This window comes from Citrus clementina, unplaced genomic scaffold (genome assembly GCF_000493195.1).
Source record: "Citrus clementina cultivar Clemenules unplaced genomic scaffold, Citrus_clementina_v1.0 scaffold_2, whole genome shotgun sequence".
In the NCBI taxonomy this organism is placed as follows: domain Eukaryota; kingdom Viridiplantae; phylum Streptophyta; class Magnoliopsida; order Sapindales; family Rutaceae; genus Citrus; species Citrus x clementina.
This window is the reverse complement of record NW_006262688.1, coordinates 35,202,761-35,220,611: the sequence shown is the minus strand read 5'-3', so window position 1 is coordinate 35,220,611 and position 17,851 is coordinate 35,202,761. Positions and strand designations below refer to the sequence as shown.

The following is a 17,851-nucleotide window of genomic DNA, read 5'->3' as shown; positions in this document are numbered from 1 at the left end:
AATCACATGACTTAGGAGCTGCCGCCGGTGACTCTCAGTCGGAGCACGACGAGGACACTTATAGAGGCAATTCTCTCTCTCACTCTCTCTCTATGTCCATATAATTCTGACATTTTATAACTGCAAATTTATTATTATGTTGCTTTGAGATAGATCATGTAGTAACAGAAGTATACTTGTGTTTTCTATTATGGATTAAGTACAGTGCCGTCTAGTTTCGTTTGTGTCGTATATTTGAACTGATGTCCATTTTTTCCGTAACTTATAATTTCTTAATGCGTGCAATCGACAGGCAATTAGTGAAACTATTATGATTTTGTTAGTGGCGGTGAAATTAGTCGATTATCTTTTTAGTGATATTCGTTGCTTCATCTTTCTGTACTTTGCTTACCATGTCTTCATTAGAGATGAAATCAAGCAGCTTCGTCTTATTTTGAGTTGACTTTGCTTGAAACTTGTAATTAATTGTTAAGGAAAATGTGACCAATCATCATTGTTGGTTTATGCCTGAACTATGAATGGAATGGAAACGAGAATATTGAAATTGGGAAACTTTTAAGTGAATATTAGCATTTTTGTTTCCCTGATTTGTTGGGCACAGCCCTAATATCAGCCGTTTTGATTGAGACTCTAAATGAGTTACATCTTAATTGATAAAGGTAAAGATAGAACTATATCTTATTTTTATCAGCTATGGTTTTGCTCTTTGGTTATGTTCCCCTTTTAGCATTGAAGTTGTTGTGGTCTAACCATATTTTTCACGTCCATTTTGAAATCGTAGATTTTTAATAGATTAGGAAAAGAAAGAAAGAAAGAAATGCATGCAAAAATTACACTAGTTACGGACAAAAAGGTTTTCGTAAATAATGTTCTTTTTTCTTTAAATCATAGGTTACTTAACTAGATTGTACTAATTTTGAAACATAGCTTTTTTCGAGACCCTGAAAACGATTCTTGATGAAATCATGATCTTGAACTTGAATGTATCTTCTACTTTGAACTGCAGAAATGTTACTTGCATTAGAAGCAAAGAACATGAAAGTTAAGAACCTGTATAGGGATGTATTATATTTCAATCTACGATATTACATCAGAAAAATTTGTAGTGCTACTGCAACCTAGATATCTGGCCAAAATGAGTCGAATTTGCTTCCATAAAATATTTAAATGAAACATACACACGAGAGGACTTGAACTCTTCCTAACACAACTATGCGGGTATCTGTTTTTAATATCTTCTCTAATTATGCTCACAAGCTTAGGGGACTTGAACTCAAGTGACTTACCTAGGTGGTTTGCTAATAGATGACTGTTAATACACAATAGAGAAACTGCTTAACTCAAAAGGTTAGAGAAATCACATGACTAAAAAGCTTAAGTTGATAGGTAAGGGCCCAACAATAATTTTTAAGACTGATCTTAACAATCCCCTTCACGTGAAATTAGACTAAGATGTGAGATAGAAGATAATAAATAGGTCAAAAGACAGAAACTCGAAAGTGAGTCAGTATATACATTATCCTGTTCACTTAATTTGTTCATACATCTTTCTGTGGACCCATTGAAAACCAAGACCATTGCATGGTCAGCTCCTTTAGTTTATACAACTGCCTAAATTTTCTCGGTTGAACTCTGTCATATCATATTGTTAGGCATAGTATTTTAATTTTGTCAGCCTACAATCGTGTAAAACTGTGTATTATATTGGTGACTGGCTGGTTAATATATTAACCCTCCAACTCTCCTAATAACGCCACCCGATCAATTTATGGCGATTATGGCTTTGGATAGGGTGCGCCTGTGGAAAATGATTCGCGTAAACATCTCACAATAGTTTGAGATTACGCTTTAGTTTAGTTGAATTAGATTAAGTGTGCTAGATTGTTTTGTCTGTTAGAAAGTGATGTCAGGGTAATTATTATGCACTCTCTCATGATTTGGCCGTATTTTGGCTGGGGTGCATTATTTATTGAAATTTAGATCTCGGTAGCATTATTATTTGATTGTGAAGTGCTGTCCGAAATTTCAAGTCTTTTCGATACGAAATTATAGTTACGCAATTGGCATTGACATTTTTGCCTTTGTTTTGCTTTTGGCTGCCTGTGGAAAAAATACATGACCGATATTTAGGCAATGTGAGGATCAATGATTGTCAGATTTCAAACCTTGTTGAAGAAGCAGATGAGAAAATAAGCAACATGCCTTTGTTGTTCTTTCAACCATGCATGCTCATTGCTAAAAATTTTTTGGGGTTACTACTGTATCCCCCTAGGAGTGCAAACAATTGAGGTCTCAACTTTGTTTGGAATTTTCCTATGTCTAATTGTTATGACCGTCATAATAGAGATTTCACGACCTACTTCCTTGTGATGTATTCTTTGAATTTCCAAAATTACCCAATGATGGATGCCAAAGATTAAGTGACATGTTATTTCGTGGCGTTGTGATAGCTAATCATCTTCTTTTACGTAGCTCTGGCATTTGTTTTTAGAGGTGCTGGTGCTTTAAGGATAAGGCCAGGTTTAGCTGCCATTGCATATAATTCAATGCTAACAATGTCTTTCCATATTTAGTATATGTCTTTCCTCTTCTTAAATGATTTTAATTAGGATTGTCATTTTACATTAATTAGTCTAACCGATAAGACCTATTTCTCACTCCTAAAATGTAAAACGGGGAAAAAAGTTGGCATTCTTCGTCACCGCATGGTTTCCCTTGCATTTCCTCTTTCCCTTCTCTTCTTGTTGACCCTATTTTGGGTCTTGTTTACAACTTCAATGGCGAACCTCCCTTCAACTGCTGACGGAGAAAACCTAGAAAATGGCACTAGTGCTTTTTCTTGCATCTATTGCAGAAAATCATTTGCTAACCATCGCTCTCTTAGAGGTCATCTTAGGTCTCATAATGTCCAGTTGAAGGCAGCTTGGAGGAGGAATTGCCCTAGTAATTCTTGTGCTTCCATTGGCTCTGCTAGCACCATCGTTGATCCCCTGTCCAGCAACCAACCTGGTAATTCTTGTGAAGTTGTTGGGAACAATCTAGCTTTCCATAAGAGGTCCAGCTCAAATTTAACTTTCTCGATGAATGCAAGTAAGTTCTCTTAATATAGTTGTAAAATCAGCAATGCTCAAAATGTCTCAAAATCTTCCTACGACATTCACAGTAATGAACTCAACCTTTCAAACATGTTATTTGTCAACAGCTTTTGCTGGATTTGGTAGCACTCCGTCCGCTGGTTTCCCTTTGGATGTTTCATTGTCTTTAGGCTTAAATGGAGTCCAGAAATTGCGTAATGATGAGATCCAAACTTGCCAAGATGGTAAGTCGTTCTTCTATAGAGGTGTCTTGCAGAACTCTCAACCCAACCTTAGTAAGCCTTCATTTACTAGCTCTGCTATAACTATTCACAGTGGTTGCTTGGTTTAAATCAATCTCCTGGTTTGAAACTGACACTTTTTGGTTCCTGTTTCATCAATCTTTATCGGTGTTCAGGCCTGGCTAAAGGTTGTGTGTCCAAGATGGTAGGTTTCTTGAATTTTGGACAGGGCGAGAGGATTTACCCAATTGATTCCCTTGCAAACATTGATGTGATGAAAATATCAAAAAGGGCAAAGATTGTCTCCAGATTGCCTATGGAAATATAAAAGCCTCAAATCAAGGAATCATCTCTTGTTAAGACTATGGAGAAGCCAGGTCCTGCCTTGCTGATTTCCGTGGATGTTGAACAGGAGGTCCCAGCAGATTTAGATCTATCTCTACATCTGTAGATTTGTACCATTTTTTTGCAAATAAATTGACAATATAATTAGTGGTATATAAGTGAATGCTCTCTATTTCTCTTAAAAGAACAAGTAACCAGTAGTATCATCATGGCATGTAGGGGTGGGCATATTTTAACCGAACCGATCCAAACCGACCATTTGGATCGGTTTGGATCGGTTTCATTAGTAAAAAAACTGGTTTCGGTTTGTTGGATTGCAAACCGACATCACTCGGTTTGGATTTCGGTTTGGAAGGAATCCAAACCGATTTCCTTCCAAACCGAAATCCAAACCGATCCAATCCAAAAATATTATATAATTACATTATATTCTAAGTTAAGCAATCTAACTAATTATATTTATCATTTTATGTAGATTTTCACAAATCAAAACTAATTAGGCCATAAGTTTTAACGGACAAGATGCACAATATTTTAATTGTCAAATATTGTTCAACTTTATTTTAATTTTGTGAGTTTGTTTTGAATGAATAGATTAAGAACTTCTTTATTAGGATGTATTATGTTGTAAACTTGTATGGATGTATCTTTGAATTGTTATGTAGATGTCAAAGTAGATATGAATAATATAAAAGAGGTATCAATTTGGATTACGGACAAAAAAATAATAATAATAATTTAGGTAAAATAATAAAAAAGAAGTGGGTTTTTAGCTAATAAACTCAAACCGAGAATCCAAACTGATCCAAACTAATCCAGTCGGTTTGGATCGGTTCGGTTTGAAAAAATTTTAAGTTGATATCGGTTTGAAATATTTTCAAACCGATAAGTTTGGATTGGTTTGAGAATATGTCTCAAACCGATCCAAACCGACTTTGCCGACCCCTAATGGCATGCGAGGTGAGAGGATAATGTGTTGAAAACTTGAGATGAAGAATTATAAGGCTCTAGACATGTTACTAAAAAATATTTTGATAATAAAATTATTCTGAATTAAAAAGAAGTGTAGAAAGAAAATTAATGAATTCAAATATCCTCACGCTTGAGAAGTTTCATTTTTATAAAGGAAAAATTACAGATTCTCTCTCAAATATATGTGCGAAACACTTACACTCAAACTCAAATGGACTATGACACTGTCCCTTTAAATTTGGAGATGTTATTCTTAACCCCTTATACTAACAACAATTGATACATCTTGTTAAATTATAATTGAAAGTCCGTATTGCCCCTAAACAATTTAAGTCATTTTACAAACCACAAACATCCATAAAAATAAAATATTCTTTGTGTGTGATATAACAATATTGTCATTGATAGTTTAGTTATTTAATTGATTTATATTTTTATTTAGAAATTTGGCATAAACATAAGCTATTTGTATATTGAATTTTCGTATTAAGTTTTATTTGTTAACAAGATAACCATCATTTTATTTCATTTTCACTATATCATGGATTATATATTAATTTTATTTCTTACGTAAGGCAATGTATTCTCTTATTGATAACACATAAAATCAATTTTGGCAAATCTTCATATACCTTATTGCCCATATGTTTACATTTTTCAGTTTTTATACCAAGAAAATATGAAAAAAAAAACATAAATTAGATAACTAACTCAACTCATTAAGAATAATATTGACATAATATATACATAATATTTCATGTTCATAAATGTTTACGTTTCGTAAAGAGGTAATATGAACATTTTATTATAACTTAATAAAATATATTAATTTTTATTAGTATAAGGGGGTTAAGTGCGATATTTTGGAATTTAAGGGTGCAAATGTCATAATATATTTGAGGTTGGATGTTGGATGTAAGTATTTCTAATCTATAGTTGACGGAAGAATTTGTAATTTTCCGTGTAAAGAAACAGCTGGTCTGGCTTGGGATGGCTGCTTTCATGGATACTCTGTCATGACTCACGAGTCATAAATTGATTGCCATCTCTAATTTATTTTCAATAATTTTATCTTTTTTCCCTAATTATCCACTTAATCTTAATTATGCAAAATCAGCTTACGCAACGCCGTTTGGCACTTTTGGTTTGAGCCTTCACAATCGTACACGTGGCAAAAAAGATACACAGGATCATCCACACATTCACTAACAGCGATTGTACTTCACTCTCCATAAAACGACAACTGAAACAACCCTTTTCCACTTGCCACGTCACCTATAAGGTCCGTGGACGCGTGCGACGTGTGAGTTATTGTCTACAGGATCAAGAAACCATTGCCACTGAATTCATTAAATGAATGAACATCCTTAAACAAGAAGAAAGAGTCTTTGGGTCACCTCTATTTGCAACAAATCAAAAACCGAATATCACCAATTTTATTTCACAGTTACCTGCCTGTAAGTTTCTTTTATTTCAATTTTTGTCATTAATTTTTGCTGTTTTTTGTTTAGTTTCCAAGTTGTGTTATTCGAGAACTTTACTGGGTTTCGAATTCCCATTCTTTTAGGCAATAGTTTAATCAATTTTTTTAAATTTAATGAGCTGCGTTCTTGTGGGTTTCTTTCTTTTACCTCGTAATAGCTTAGATATCTTCTTCTTTTTATTTTCTTTTGTGTGTGAAAAGTTATAATCTGGGTTCTTCTTGCAAGTTGATATTTTGATTGTTTTTGGTACATACGAATTTGAATTTGGATATTTTAGTATTGGTAAGTTTGTACTTTTTGTTTCATGTTCATCTCATATGAGGATTGGTGGAAAGGGAATTGTTGTTTTTGCAGTAAGAGTGGAGGAAAAAAAAACGTAGGTAATTGAGATTCTGGATTAGCTCTTTTTGTTGCCGTTTGGAATTAGAGCATGATTATTGTTGTTTTTTTTTTCATTGAATAGTTGCATTTGGAGGCATAATATAAATAGGAAATCTGAGTGTGGAACAAGTCCTTCGTGATATTATAGGTTCTTAAAATATTGAGTCTTAAGACAATTAAAATGCAAAGGGTTCGATTATCATCACAACAAGCGCCTGTACATAAGCTAGGGGATTCCCAGATGACGTTATCCCCAAAGTTTAGGTTAGCTGTGATACAATCTTCCTTGTTAAATCCTTCACCTGAATTAGAAGCATCTCTCAGAGCAGAACCATTCATTCCGGGGCTTCCTGATGATGTTGCACTCAATTGTCTCCTCCGGCTTCCAGTTGAGAGCCATGCAGCCTGCAGAGCTGTTTGCAAGAGATGGCACCTGCTTCTTGGTAATAAAGAGCGTTTTTTTACCCGAAGAAAGGAACTGGGTTTCAAGGACCCTTGGCTCTTTGTTTTTGCCTTTCACAAGTGTACCGGAAAAATTCAGTGGCAGGTTCTAGACCTTACCCACTATTGCTGGCACACTATCCCCGCAATGCCGTGCAAGGATAAGGTTTGTCCACATGGATTTAGGTGTGTTTCAATCCCTCGTGAGGGTACTTTGTTTGTGTGTGGAGGTATGGTCTCTGATGTTGATTGTCCTCTTGACTTGGTCTTGAAGTATGAAATGCAAAAAAACCGTTGGACAGTCATGAACAAGATGATTACAGCTAGATCATTTTTTGCTAGTGGGGTGATTGGGGGGATGATATATGTGGCCGGAGGAAGCAGTGCAGACCTTTTCGAGCTTGACTCAGCTGAGGTTTTGGATCCTGTAAAGGGAAATTGGCGCACCATTGCAAGCATGGGAACAAACATGGCATCTTATGATGCTGCAGTTCTAGATGGCAAACTTCTTGTGACGGAAGGCTGGTTATGGCCATTTTTTGTCTCTCCGAGAGGTCAGGTCTATGATCCGAGTACTGATAATTGGGAAAGCATGGCTGTTGGACTGAGAGAAGGGTGGACTGGTTCAAGTGTTGTGGTTTATGAGCATTTGTTTGTGGTTTCAGAGCTTGAAAGAATGAAGCTCAAAGTTTATGACCCAAGCACTGATTCGTGGGAGACAATAGAGGGGCCTCCGCTACCAGAGCAGATATGCAAACCCTTTGCCGTAAATGCATGTGATTGCAGAGTCTATGTTGTGGGTCGGAATCTGCATGTTGCTGTGGGTCATATCACAAGGCTGAGCACCTCTGAGAAAAAGTGGAGCTTCAGTGTACAATGGCAAGTTGTTGATGCTCCAGATAATTTTTCTGACTTGACACCCTCAAGCTCTCAGGTTCTGTTTGCTTAGTTCTCCAAATAATCTGATCTCATGATTTCTGTGTTGTTGAATAAGTTGTAATCAAATAAATTTATTAGCTCTGTGTTATTAGAATGAATGTATTGTCTACACAGCTGCTCAGCTTTTCTTCTTTTCCCCCTTTTTTTTTTTCATTTTCCCTCCTACTTATAGGAATTGGCAATGGAAGTGTTTTAACAATCATATCTCTTATTTAAATAGTCTAATATCTTAGAATTTTTAGTGTATTACGGTCGTCAATGGCAAGCGAGCACTACACAACACTGATGATAATATTTTGCTAATCCTGTGAAGTAGTTGGAAATGTTTTTAGGAGTTGTATCTGCTGGGAATGATGGAGTTTAAAAGAAAAAAAAAAATTGTTGGTCTCTGTTGAGTGTTTTTGATAAACATTCATTGACAGAGATAGAGGAAACGCATGCATGCATTGAATTTGAAGTTACCGAAATTGCTGGGATAACAACAAAACTAGTTGCAGCTGCAGAATTAGAAAGAGACTGATCGGTGAAAGTTAGATCAGTTGGTTTAGTTAAGCAAATTGTTTTAGCCTTTAGGGGACAAGACTTAGTAGCTGTTGTTTGCAGTGGGTGGGCGGGGTTGGTTGGTGTGCTTGTTGAGATGGAATCTATTTTATGTTAGGTTCTAATCTAATCATGACATGCTTAAAAGATTTGATTGTCATTACTCGTTATCAAATACACAGTACAATTGATCTATGGTATGATCTCCTTCAACATGCAAGTGATTCTTTTTACAAGCAGCTTGCTTTTAGGCATAAACATTTCAATTTAACCGTTAAATAATAAGAGTGTTTGGGGTAGGAATTTCGCTAGGCCATGTGTCACAAGGATAGGTTCTTTCTCGATTAAAGTGAGGTTGGAGTGTTGGTATGAATTTAATTGATTAGAAATTCGGGCTTAGTGCTATGAGTTTAATTGATTTCGTTGTTTGGTTTAAAGGGTAAGGTCCAAAAGCGTATTCAGGCGGCGTCAGTATGGTCTAAAAAAGCGTCGATTGCACTTTGACTATGGTTGTTGTTTCGTTGAGTAGTAGATTTGAGTTTAAACAATAATGACACCCGTTTTGAATAGTGATGTGAGAGCGTCGTACACTAGTGAATAATGAAGAACTAGTAACTTAATATTAATGTTCTAGGATTTTATAGCTTTAGAAAGTGGAATTAAGAAAAATGTGACAAAATAAAATATTTTTTAAATTAATATGGAAATGTGTTTGAACATTGTCTTGAGAAATGTTTTTTGAAATGAATCTGAAAATATTTTTTTTTTAAAGAATTCTGAAAATGCTTTCTCGAAAATGTCATGAAACTTTATAAAACGAATCGTCGATTTAAGTTCACATACTTATATTTTAGTTTAAAAGTATAACTGAACTAAAATTCAAGTCAGAAGCAAAGTAGAGAAAGTCGAAATTGGGGACTTATTTCGCTAACCAACATCTGAAATGGCAATTACAAGTCTAGTGCCGGATGTGTCGTACCCGACCCTATCCACGTTCATGCTCGCCATCGGTCGGTTCATCACGGCTTCTTTTTTTAAGGCAAAATTGCAATTCGGCGAAGGAGCTTATAAGTAAAGCAATGGTATCTATCTTTTTACTGTTGGATTACTTGCTTCTAAGTTTTTATGTTTAAATTTTAATCCATAAATGCTGAAAAAAAAAAAAGAAAAAAAAAAGAGGGGTGGGGGGGTGTTGTGAGATACTGAAAGGGTGCGAATAGCACACTACTCTGAAGATTCAATGTAGCTCGCTACTAGTGCCAAAAAGGTGAGGCCCAAGTTCAAAATAAAACCTGGTGAGTGAGTTTGTGATGAGGACAGAACATATCCACATCCTCTCTTCTCCAGCTTCTCCTCGTCGGTAGTCAGTAACAGAAATATTTATAAATATATAAAATAATAGAATCGCCAGCAGCGAGGAGAAGAGGAGAGATGGCTGCAATAACAGTAGCGATAATAGCGATAGCGGGAGTGGTTCTGGGTTGGATTGCAATTGAGATGGCGTGTAAGCCTTGTCTCGAAAAAGGCCGTGAAGCTATTGACCGATCCCTCAATCCCGATTACGATCCCGATGCGGATGCCGATGCCGATACCAATATTCGCGCTCCTCTTTACCCTCATCATCCCGCTGCTGCTCCATCTCCATCTCCCTCTGATCCCGCCGTCTGATTATCAGTCATCCCCTTTGATTTCACTTCAACTGCCAAATTTGCCCATTTCACTTTATTTTTTTTATTTTTTTTTTCCTGCTTTCTTTGGCAACTTTTATATTTTGTATCTGCCTGTGATGATGGCTTCCCCAGTTTGCTGTGCTATGTAATTGAGTTGTATTATTTATATACCATCGGATTTCGTATGGAGGGAAATAAGAATTTATCATCATCGAATGACATGGAATTTCGTGGAGAATCATATATTTTCTGCTGTTGCTATATTTTACCATATTATCAAATATATTACTAATACTAGCATACTTTACATACCAACATTACTACCTTAAATAATAATAAATAAATAAATAAATAAATAAACCTCATGTAAACTGCAGCAAGGCAACCAGCAAGGTGCAGCTTCTCATATGATTAAAAGAAAGAAAAAAAATAAGTAATTTATTTCAAGAAGCTCACAAGTCCAGAATGAGATGAAAGGTCTCAAAAGAAAGGCCGATTATACTTTACAATTACAAATGTTGGGTTAAAAAACGAAAAAACAAAGAAGAAAAAGAAAAAAAAGGAACTACAATTTTCTGTACAGGGGAGATAACATTTGATTACGCCGCCATGCAAAGAAAAACATCACATTTGTGTGTGTGACAAAATGGGGGACTAGGCCAGGTAATTATATATCTGCGGATTGTTCTTGTCACGCTCCAGGTACTCCCTATCGATAAGGCTCTCAATCCTTTTCTTCAGATCGGCCGGCTTTATAGGAAATTTCAGCTGTCCAATGAAACAATTACCACGTTATATTTGTTATTTGTGGCATGGTCCAATATGACTGTGACTGGATATGAGAGATCTTATTATGCTTAAGGTAAATAAAAAGCTCAAATTGGAGCACGGGTGGTAGTACCTGTTGGAAGAGTTCGGTTATTAGAAGTGTGTGACTCAACACTTTTCTAGTCTTCATTATCCGAACAATGGCAGCATCCACCTGAAACACATTCAACAACAAAGAAATAATTCATGTCTGCTTGGAACTCACAGCCACATTAACCATATGGGATACTTATGTTTTGTCAAAATGAATAACATAATCTGCGGAGGCAAACCTGATATTGACGGTCCTGAAATACTCTTTCAGTGGTGCTAGTGTTTTCTTCCACTGTTTCCTTCATCTGTATAGCATTTACCTGCATACCAAAGAAACACAACGGTTAAGTTACATCTAGGTGGCAAATCAAACAGTCTAATGTAGAAAGTGTGTCGCAATATTGCTGCATAACAGAAGCCCATACCTTAATACGATAAAGGGGAGCAGTAAATCCTTCATTGAACACAAATGAATCATCATCATCCACATCCCTTCCCTTTGGCAACTGTAGAATTTTTTTTTTAAAAAAAAAAAGTTAATCACAAAGGGAAAAAAATGAAGACCCAAAAGTATACAAAACTTTATCAAACCAAGAAACCAAGCTGCTACTCCAGCAATAAGCACCTACCTTTTGCAGGACGCGTACTTTACCGCAAGCAAGAGACTGTAGAGTCCTCCTCAGTTCCTTATCTTCTATGCCAGTGGCATCCTTAATATCTTGAAAACTAAGCTTTTGAGCATCGTTAAATAACATCAAAACAACTGTCTGGAGGGCCGATAAAAATGTGAGCACAGTATTATTAGAACTTTAAGGTAACATCTATTAAAAAAAAAGGAACAGACAGCACAACAATGAAGGTAATGCACAACATAAGATACCAACCTGAAATAGGGAAACTGCCAGCTCCTTTTTACCTTTAGGAAACTCAGCTTTCAACACACAGTGACCTAATGAATTTTGCCACATTAAGCGCCTTCCACTGTACTTGCTTAAATAGAACTCCTTAAAAATGTCCTGCAGCAAAAGTAAAGAGAAGGGTCACACAAACATATACACTATACTCTCAGAACCCGTAATAGAAAACAGCCATCTTCAGCTTATGCCAAACCTGATAGACATTCAGTTCATGAGGAAGCCTAACATCCATGGGGGGATATGTGGGCCAGTACCTATATGCCAGCCACCAAATGGAAAAAACATTTTAAATCCTCAGTAATATTGATTGGAATATTATAACAAAATTCTGAAATATATGGTAATTTAGGATTTCAACCTACCCTGTTGTCAAGACATGGACACTCATCTCAATCCCTGATGGGAGTTTTGTCCTGGCCTGGGATGACTGTTTGAAGGACTCATTTATCTCCTTTGATAATTCAATATCCTGAGAATGTGTGGGGGGTTAAAAAAAAAAAAAAAGTAGAAACTGCCGCTGAGATGAATGAAAAAGTCAACAGAAAAGGTTAACTGAATTCACAAAACAAATGCTACATCAACAGATCACGTGTTAAACTGCAAGAATAAAGAGGTTACTATTGGTTTCTAATGATGCTCTCCAACTATTGAGCTATATTTCAACAGCCTGTCTAAGAAAATCAAGTAAACACTTGATTGTGTAATTTTTAAAATTCATAGATTGGAGACCACAAGGTTTGATAATTAACACTTCACGTGACAACAATTATGAGGTAAGAATGGCCTTACCAAGACCTAGGTCTTGGATTCAAGTTTCATGTAGTATGTGTGTGTGTCTAATTAACAAATTTTTTTAGACATTGGTCTTCATTACCTTCTCGTATCACATTATATGCTTATTTTTTTGTTTTCCGATTTTTATTTTGATGCGCTCAGCTGGTTTGTCTTCCCTTCTCGTGGATTTTTTAAAATTTATTTTAATAAAGCTTCCCTCAGCAAATTGAGGCCACTACTCCAAGTGCACAGCAATGCTACTAAAATTTGACCTTCACATGAATATAAGCATATCTAGCACTTCCAAGAAAACCAAACATGCAGAAACTGAAAGACGCTTCAAAATAAAAACTGGTTAAAGAAGTTCGAGGGGCATATCAAATTTGCATCACAATTTGCCAGGAAAAGCTAATGTTTTACTCATTTCATTACAGTTTTTTTTTATTGATAAGGAATATTATCATTTTACCACCTAATGTTTTCTGACGGATTACTTTACCACAAAAGTTTTCTGACAATTGCTTTTTCCCACTTTATGTTCAGTTTTTTTTCAATTTATCATCAAACAGTTTAACTCCATTAATAAATAAATTGCTGATGTCGCAAGGGTATTTCAGGAATTTCTGTATATTTAGTATTTTATAAATTTCACCAGGTGTAATATTTACAATTTTATCAATTAATTATTTTAGACATAAAAGTATTATTTCTTTGTATATAATTAATTCTATATTTTTTTAATTTAAAGGGTTAAATTACACTTACACAGTTTAGGAGTAAAATAGACTTTTACTATAATTTTTGTTTAAAATCACATTAACTAACGGTTTGGTGGCAAAATGATAAAAACCGAAACATTAAGTGGGAAAAAGGAATTGCCAAAAAACTTTAGTGGTAAAGTGATATATCAGAAAATATTAGGTGGTAAAATGATAATATCCCTATTGATAATAGATAAGCAATCAACTAGGTGATCACTCAATTTTAGTTCTAAAGTTTTAATTTCCTCAGAAATCAATGCATTTCCCTAAACAGAATTTATATGGAAAAACATGCACACCTTGAACATCCCTTCAAGTTTGTTTGTAAATTGGCTGCCACATTCAGTCTTTAGCTGCATTAGAACTAGACATTTGTTAGTATGACAACATCATAAACATTTGGCAGCAACGTGAATTCAAAATAAGAAAATAAGACTTCTTGCCACTAACCTTGGAAATCATAGATTTCTCTGCATCAATGGAAGCACTCTTCCCCAACAGTAACCTTTTTGCAAGATCCTTTTTATAGAATGCTTCAAACACATCTTTACCCTAAATTTGCAAAACAACAACAACGACAATAATAATAATAAAAAATCATAGAAGACTAGAGAATAAATATTTAAAAAAAAAACTGAAATTTCTGTCAAGGATGTATAGTTACCTGAATAAACCTGAATAAAACCAGAACTTTATCAAGTGTACCCTCCAATTCCTCTTCTGAAGTACCCTTATTTCCAGCCCGAAGCTTCTCATCCAGAAACTTTGCAATCAGCTCAGCAGGTCGGTTCTGTAAACAGGGGAAACATGTAACCATTAGCCACAAATTTCTAGATATAATCTTCAAAAAAATTAGTGGTAATGGCGGACTAATACAAAATAAGGTCCTGACTGATATCTGGTGCAAGCTTTTAACATCTTGTCATATGATCTGAAATCTGGAGCCAGTTTTGGTTACATTTAGTCATATATGTAATAACAAAAGCAACCATAACAATCACTATTATGACCTATCCTCTTTAAATGCTACTCTCATACTTTCTTCATGATGAAATTTTGTTATCCTACAATTCAAATCCGGCATTTAACTAACAAATAAATACAAATGGAATAGTTTATTTTTTAATGTCCAATCGTAACGTTGAAATGGTGGAAGGAAAAAGAAAGTGGGATATGCTGACCTGACGAAGATTAATTAGATACTCAAATGCGTCCTTTATTGTGTTGCAAAATGCTTCATTCTTTGAGAAGCTTTGTTCCCATATTGTATCAAGAGAAGCCTTGAACTCCAAAAGAGACGAAACCATATCTTTATCTTTCTCTTCATCCATGACAATGCCATGCCCAGTTCTACGAATGTACATAGCAAGGGCCTGCCTTAATGATTCGAGAGCATTGACCCTTGAAAATAGTGAGTACATCCTCTGTAGGTCCTCAGTACGATGGCCATCCATCAGCATTGTGAACCCCTGAACAGAAAGAAACCATAACTACAAAAGCAATCCAAATTCTAGTATATGCATAGAGAGAATAAGCTAAAAGAATTAACTCCACACCTTGTCGAGAATCGCAGATATATGTCGTTCAAGAAGTTGCCTTTCGGCAGTTGCTATAAGTGGCTTTCTTGTGCTTACATCAAGGTATAGTAAACATCTTTCATGTTCTTCATGCAACCTTATCTGTGAAAGAGAAGGAGCCATCAGCAAATCCTAAATATTTCAACATACATCATGAGATCATAAGTAAAACAAAACTATCTAGGGAAAATTATCCGATCTGGGATTCCTGGATTGTAGTGCAGTTGGATTCCAATTTTTTCCCCCCAATTTTGTTGGCTACACAAATTTTGTTCCCAGATATTTTTCAAATCCAGGAATCCCAACTATCTAGTTCAACATTTTAGGTAACAGAGAGCAACGTAAAACAAGCAATTTGTAGTTATGTATCATGCAATAAAAAGAGACAAATATATGGCAGCTAATGGTGGGCATAGAGGAATATAAACAGTACCTCCACGTGCTTCAAGTAATCTGGAACATCTGATTGCTGCATGTATTTCATGCCTTCGGCGGCATAAAACTCCGACGTGCACTCAAGAAATGGTTTCTCAAAGCTTTCTGAGTAAATTCCCAGAGCGGTGAACATCTTCAATAGATGATTAAGGAGTGTCCTATCAACAGCTTCACCTAATCTAAAAGACAGTGCAACCACACCCCACCCCAAAGGAAAAAAAGAAAACACTGTGAATTCCAGAGCATATCAAATTAACCCCCGCCCACTACCACAATTCAATCATAAAATTTGTGCCAGGTTCAACTAAAGGAACATAAAAAAATTCAACCCATAGATATAAAAAGAGAAAAATAACTTCATTATTATTGATAATCTAGAAGATTTAATGATACACAGTATTGGTTATATTTAACTTTCTAAGCATTACCTTTCCCTCTCAATCATCCTTAAAAGACCAGTGACAGTTTTGTGCTCAACTTCTGAATATGAAGAAAGATATTTCCGGAAAAGCTGCAATCCCATGTCCCACAATGAACGCACATTTGGTGTTTGTTTCACATATGTTCTATCTAGATACAAAGCTATACCACGAATCATCAACATCTGATCACAAAGATCCTGCCAGCATCTCTCAACCAGTGATAAGAAAACCACCAAGTCAGGGCTTTGACCGACCAACGATCGAATTGCAGCAGATATATGTTCTTCACACTCCTTTTCAATTCGCTGATAAAGGTTTCCCCCCATCTTGTGCAGGCAAAGATCATTGACAGCCTAAGGATGACATAATTTTTCTTTTGTGAAACCCTCATGCACGACAAATTTCACATTAATAAGAGCCACATTATTAAACAAAGAATGAAAAATTATTTATATCTACCTGATATAGCTTTTCCAAATCACAGGAAGTTGGTTGCTTCAAGAATATTGCTTTTATAGCTAACTTCAGCTTTGCCCATGTATCCTCCTCAAAATTTGTAGGCAGTGTGGGTTTAGCTTCACAGACGCAAAATTCAGAATTATTTATCACGTCAGCATATCTTCTAAAATTAGACCATAAGTTGAGAATTCTTCAAGTTTCAAATTGCTAGACTAGCAATATCTGCCTCAACAAGGTTTTTCCGGTTGCACTAAACATTTGCATATGCAACCCAAATTAAATAGAAAATTGAATTGTACCAAATCATTGCAATGAATAACAATAAATTAGAACAGCACACCGAAACCCTAGCTACCAAATCACTTCTAACAACTGATCAGATTGACTCAAACTATCACCAGGGAAAACCCTAGATTGGTCTCATTTTTACTTACTCAAGTGATAAAAATAAAACCCTAGTCAGCTCCTGGTTTAATAAGTGCCTCAGGGAATAAAATAAAATGGAACCAAACAGACTCGGCCAATCAATCCGAAATTGCAATTTCCTAATGGTTACAAATAAACATAGCAAAAGCGAGAAATACCCAAATCAATTTCAACCACCGGATAAAGTTCCTCGATTAACAAATGAAAAACGAGAACCCAGATCCCGTAACCAATCCAATTCAAAGGTCCACCAAATAAATTCAAGTAACCACGCGAAAAGATCAGCTCAAAACAAACAAAAATCCAAATTTAAAGCCTCTCCAATACTCAGAAGCAAAACCCTCGATATCCTCAACCAAAACCTAAACAAACAAAAGACGAATGATCGAATAAAAGAAACAAGCAGTAAGCAAGGGCGTACCTTTGAGGAGCTTGATGACAAGTTTTTTGGCGGGCTGAGGGGGCTGGGCTTTTTTGCGGGATAAATTGGCGGCGGCTTGTTGTCGGGGTTCGTCGGGCTTAAGATCATCATCGAGAGAAATAGAAGAGGGATCGAAAACGGCGTCGTTGTCGTGGTGGAGACCGTTCTTGTTGGCGGTGTCCACAGAGCAGGCCACGGCTTGGGACTTGGCCTTCTTCATTGCCGAAGGTGAATAATTGTTGCTGTTGTTGTTGCTGGCTGTGCGTTTGTTGGGGAGAGACATGAAATAGCTCGTTTATTAGTGCATTTTTAATTCACTCACTGCAAATTGAAAAAAAAAAAAAAAAAGCGGGGGGGAAAAAAAGCACACGCACGCAGAAGTGAAAAAATGAAGAAGATTTGATATCTATTTAGATTTTTAGATATCCTCCTCCCCAGCTCCTCCTGTACGCGAGACGGACACAGGGATAGAAAGAGGCTGTTTTTTAGTTTTCTTTTTTTAAAAAAAAAATTTGTTTAATTTAATTTAATTTTCTTTTTTCGTTTCCTACTCTCTAGAATTAATAAGAGTTGTTTATGTACCATGTAGTAAGAAGATGCATACAGAACTTTCTTTCTTTTTTCTTTTTTCTTTTTTCTTTTTTTTTTCTCGTGACGAATAAATTGAATTGCCCATTTTTCAGATTTTATATCTATTCAATTAAACTATC

At 35.7% G+C, this 17,851-nt stretch overlaps 4 protein-coding genes across 6 annotated transcripts; 3 read left to right on the top strand and 1 right to left on the bottom strand.

Annotated features, from left to right (window-relative positions):
• Positions 1–2,652: 2,652 nt before the first annotated feature.
• Positions 2,653–3,698, top strand: LOC112101151. Of its 2 annotated transcripts, none has more exons than XM_024191618.1 (3): positions 2,653–3,090; positions 3,203–3,319; positions 3,493–3,698. In XM_024191618.1, the coding sequence occupies exons 1-3, from the start codon at positions 2,706–2,708 to the stop codon at positions 3,642–3,644; spliced, it is 654 nt and encodes a 217-aa protein (XP_024047386.1). In that variant the 5' UTR covers positions 2,653–2,705; the 3' UTR covers positions 3,645–3,698. The 2 variants fall into 2 exon arrangements, with proteins under 2 accessions (XP_024047386.1, XP_024047385.1); XM_024191617.1 differs by having other exon boundaries at positions 3,203–3,370.
• Positions 3,699–5,965: 2,267 nt separating this feature from the next.
• Positions 5,966–8,060, top strand: LOC18050640 (F-box/kelch-repeat protein At1g30090). Its single transcript, XM_006449644.2, has one exon. It carries the CDS (start codon positions 6,680–6,682, stop codon positions 7,886–7,888), a length of 1,209 nt encoding a protein of 402 aa, XP_006449707.1. The 5' UTR covers positions 5,966–6,679; the 3' UTR covers positions 7,889–8,060.
• A 1,670-nt stretch (positions 8,061–9,730) lies between these two features.
• LOC18050639 lies at positions 9,731–10,326 on the top strand. The gene has a single exon (XM_006449643.2). The coding sequence runs from the start codon at positions 9,850–9,852 to the stop codon at positions 10,084–10,086; it is 237 nt and encodes a 78-aa protein (XP_006449706.1). The 5' UTR covers positions 9,731–9,849; the 3' UTR covers positions 10,087–10,326.
• A 183-nt stretch (positions 10,327–10,509) lies between these two features.
• Positions 10,510–17,686, bottom strand: LOC18050638 (cullin-4). Of its 2 annotated transcripts, XM_024190534.1 has the most exons (18): positions 17,516–17,686; positions 17,142–17,399; positions 16,295–16,410; positions 15,842–16,188; positions 15,412–15,592; positions 14,958–15,080; positions 14,583–14,870; positions 14,066–14,191; positions 13,852–13,953; positions 13,701–13,754; positions 12,229–12,335; positions 12,060–12,120; positions 11,834–11,965; positions 11,579–11,716; positions 11,375–11,455; positions 11,189–11,269; positions 10,990–11,070; positions 10,743–10,856 (listed from the first exon to the last, which is right to left on the bottom strand). In XM_024190534.1, the coding sequence occupies exons 2-18, from the start codon at positions 17,359–17,361 to the stop codon at positions 10,743–10,745; spliced, it is 2,352 nt and encodes a 783-aa protein (XP_024046302.1). In that variant the 5' UTR covers positions 17,362–17,399; positions 17,516–17,686. The 2 variants fall into 2 exon arrangements, with proteins under 2 accessions (XP_006449702.1, XP_024046302.1); XM_006449639.2 differs by having other exon boundaries at positions 10,510–10,856; positions 17,142–17,686.
• Positions 17,687–17,851: the final 165 nt, after the last annotated feature.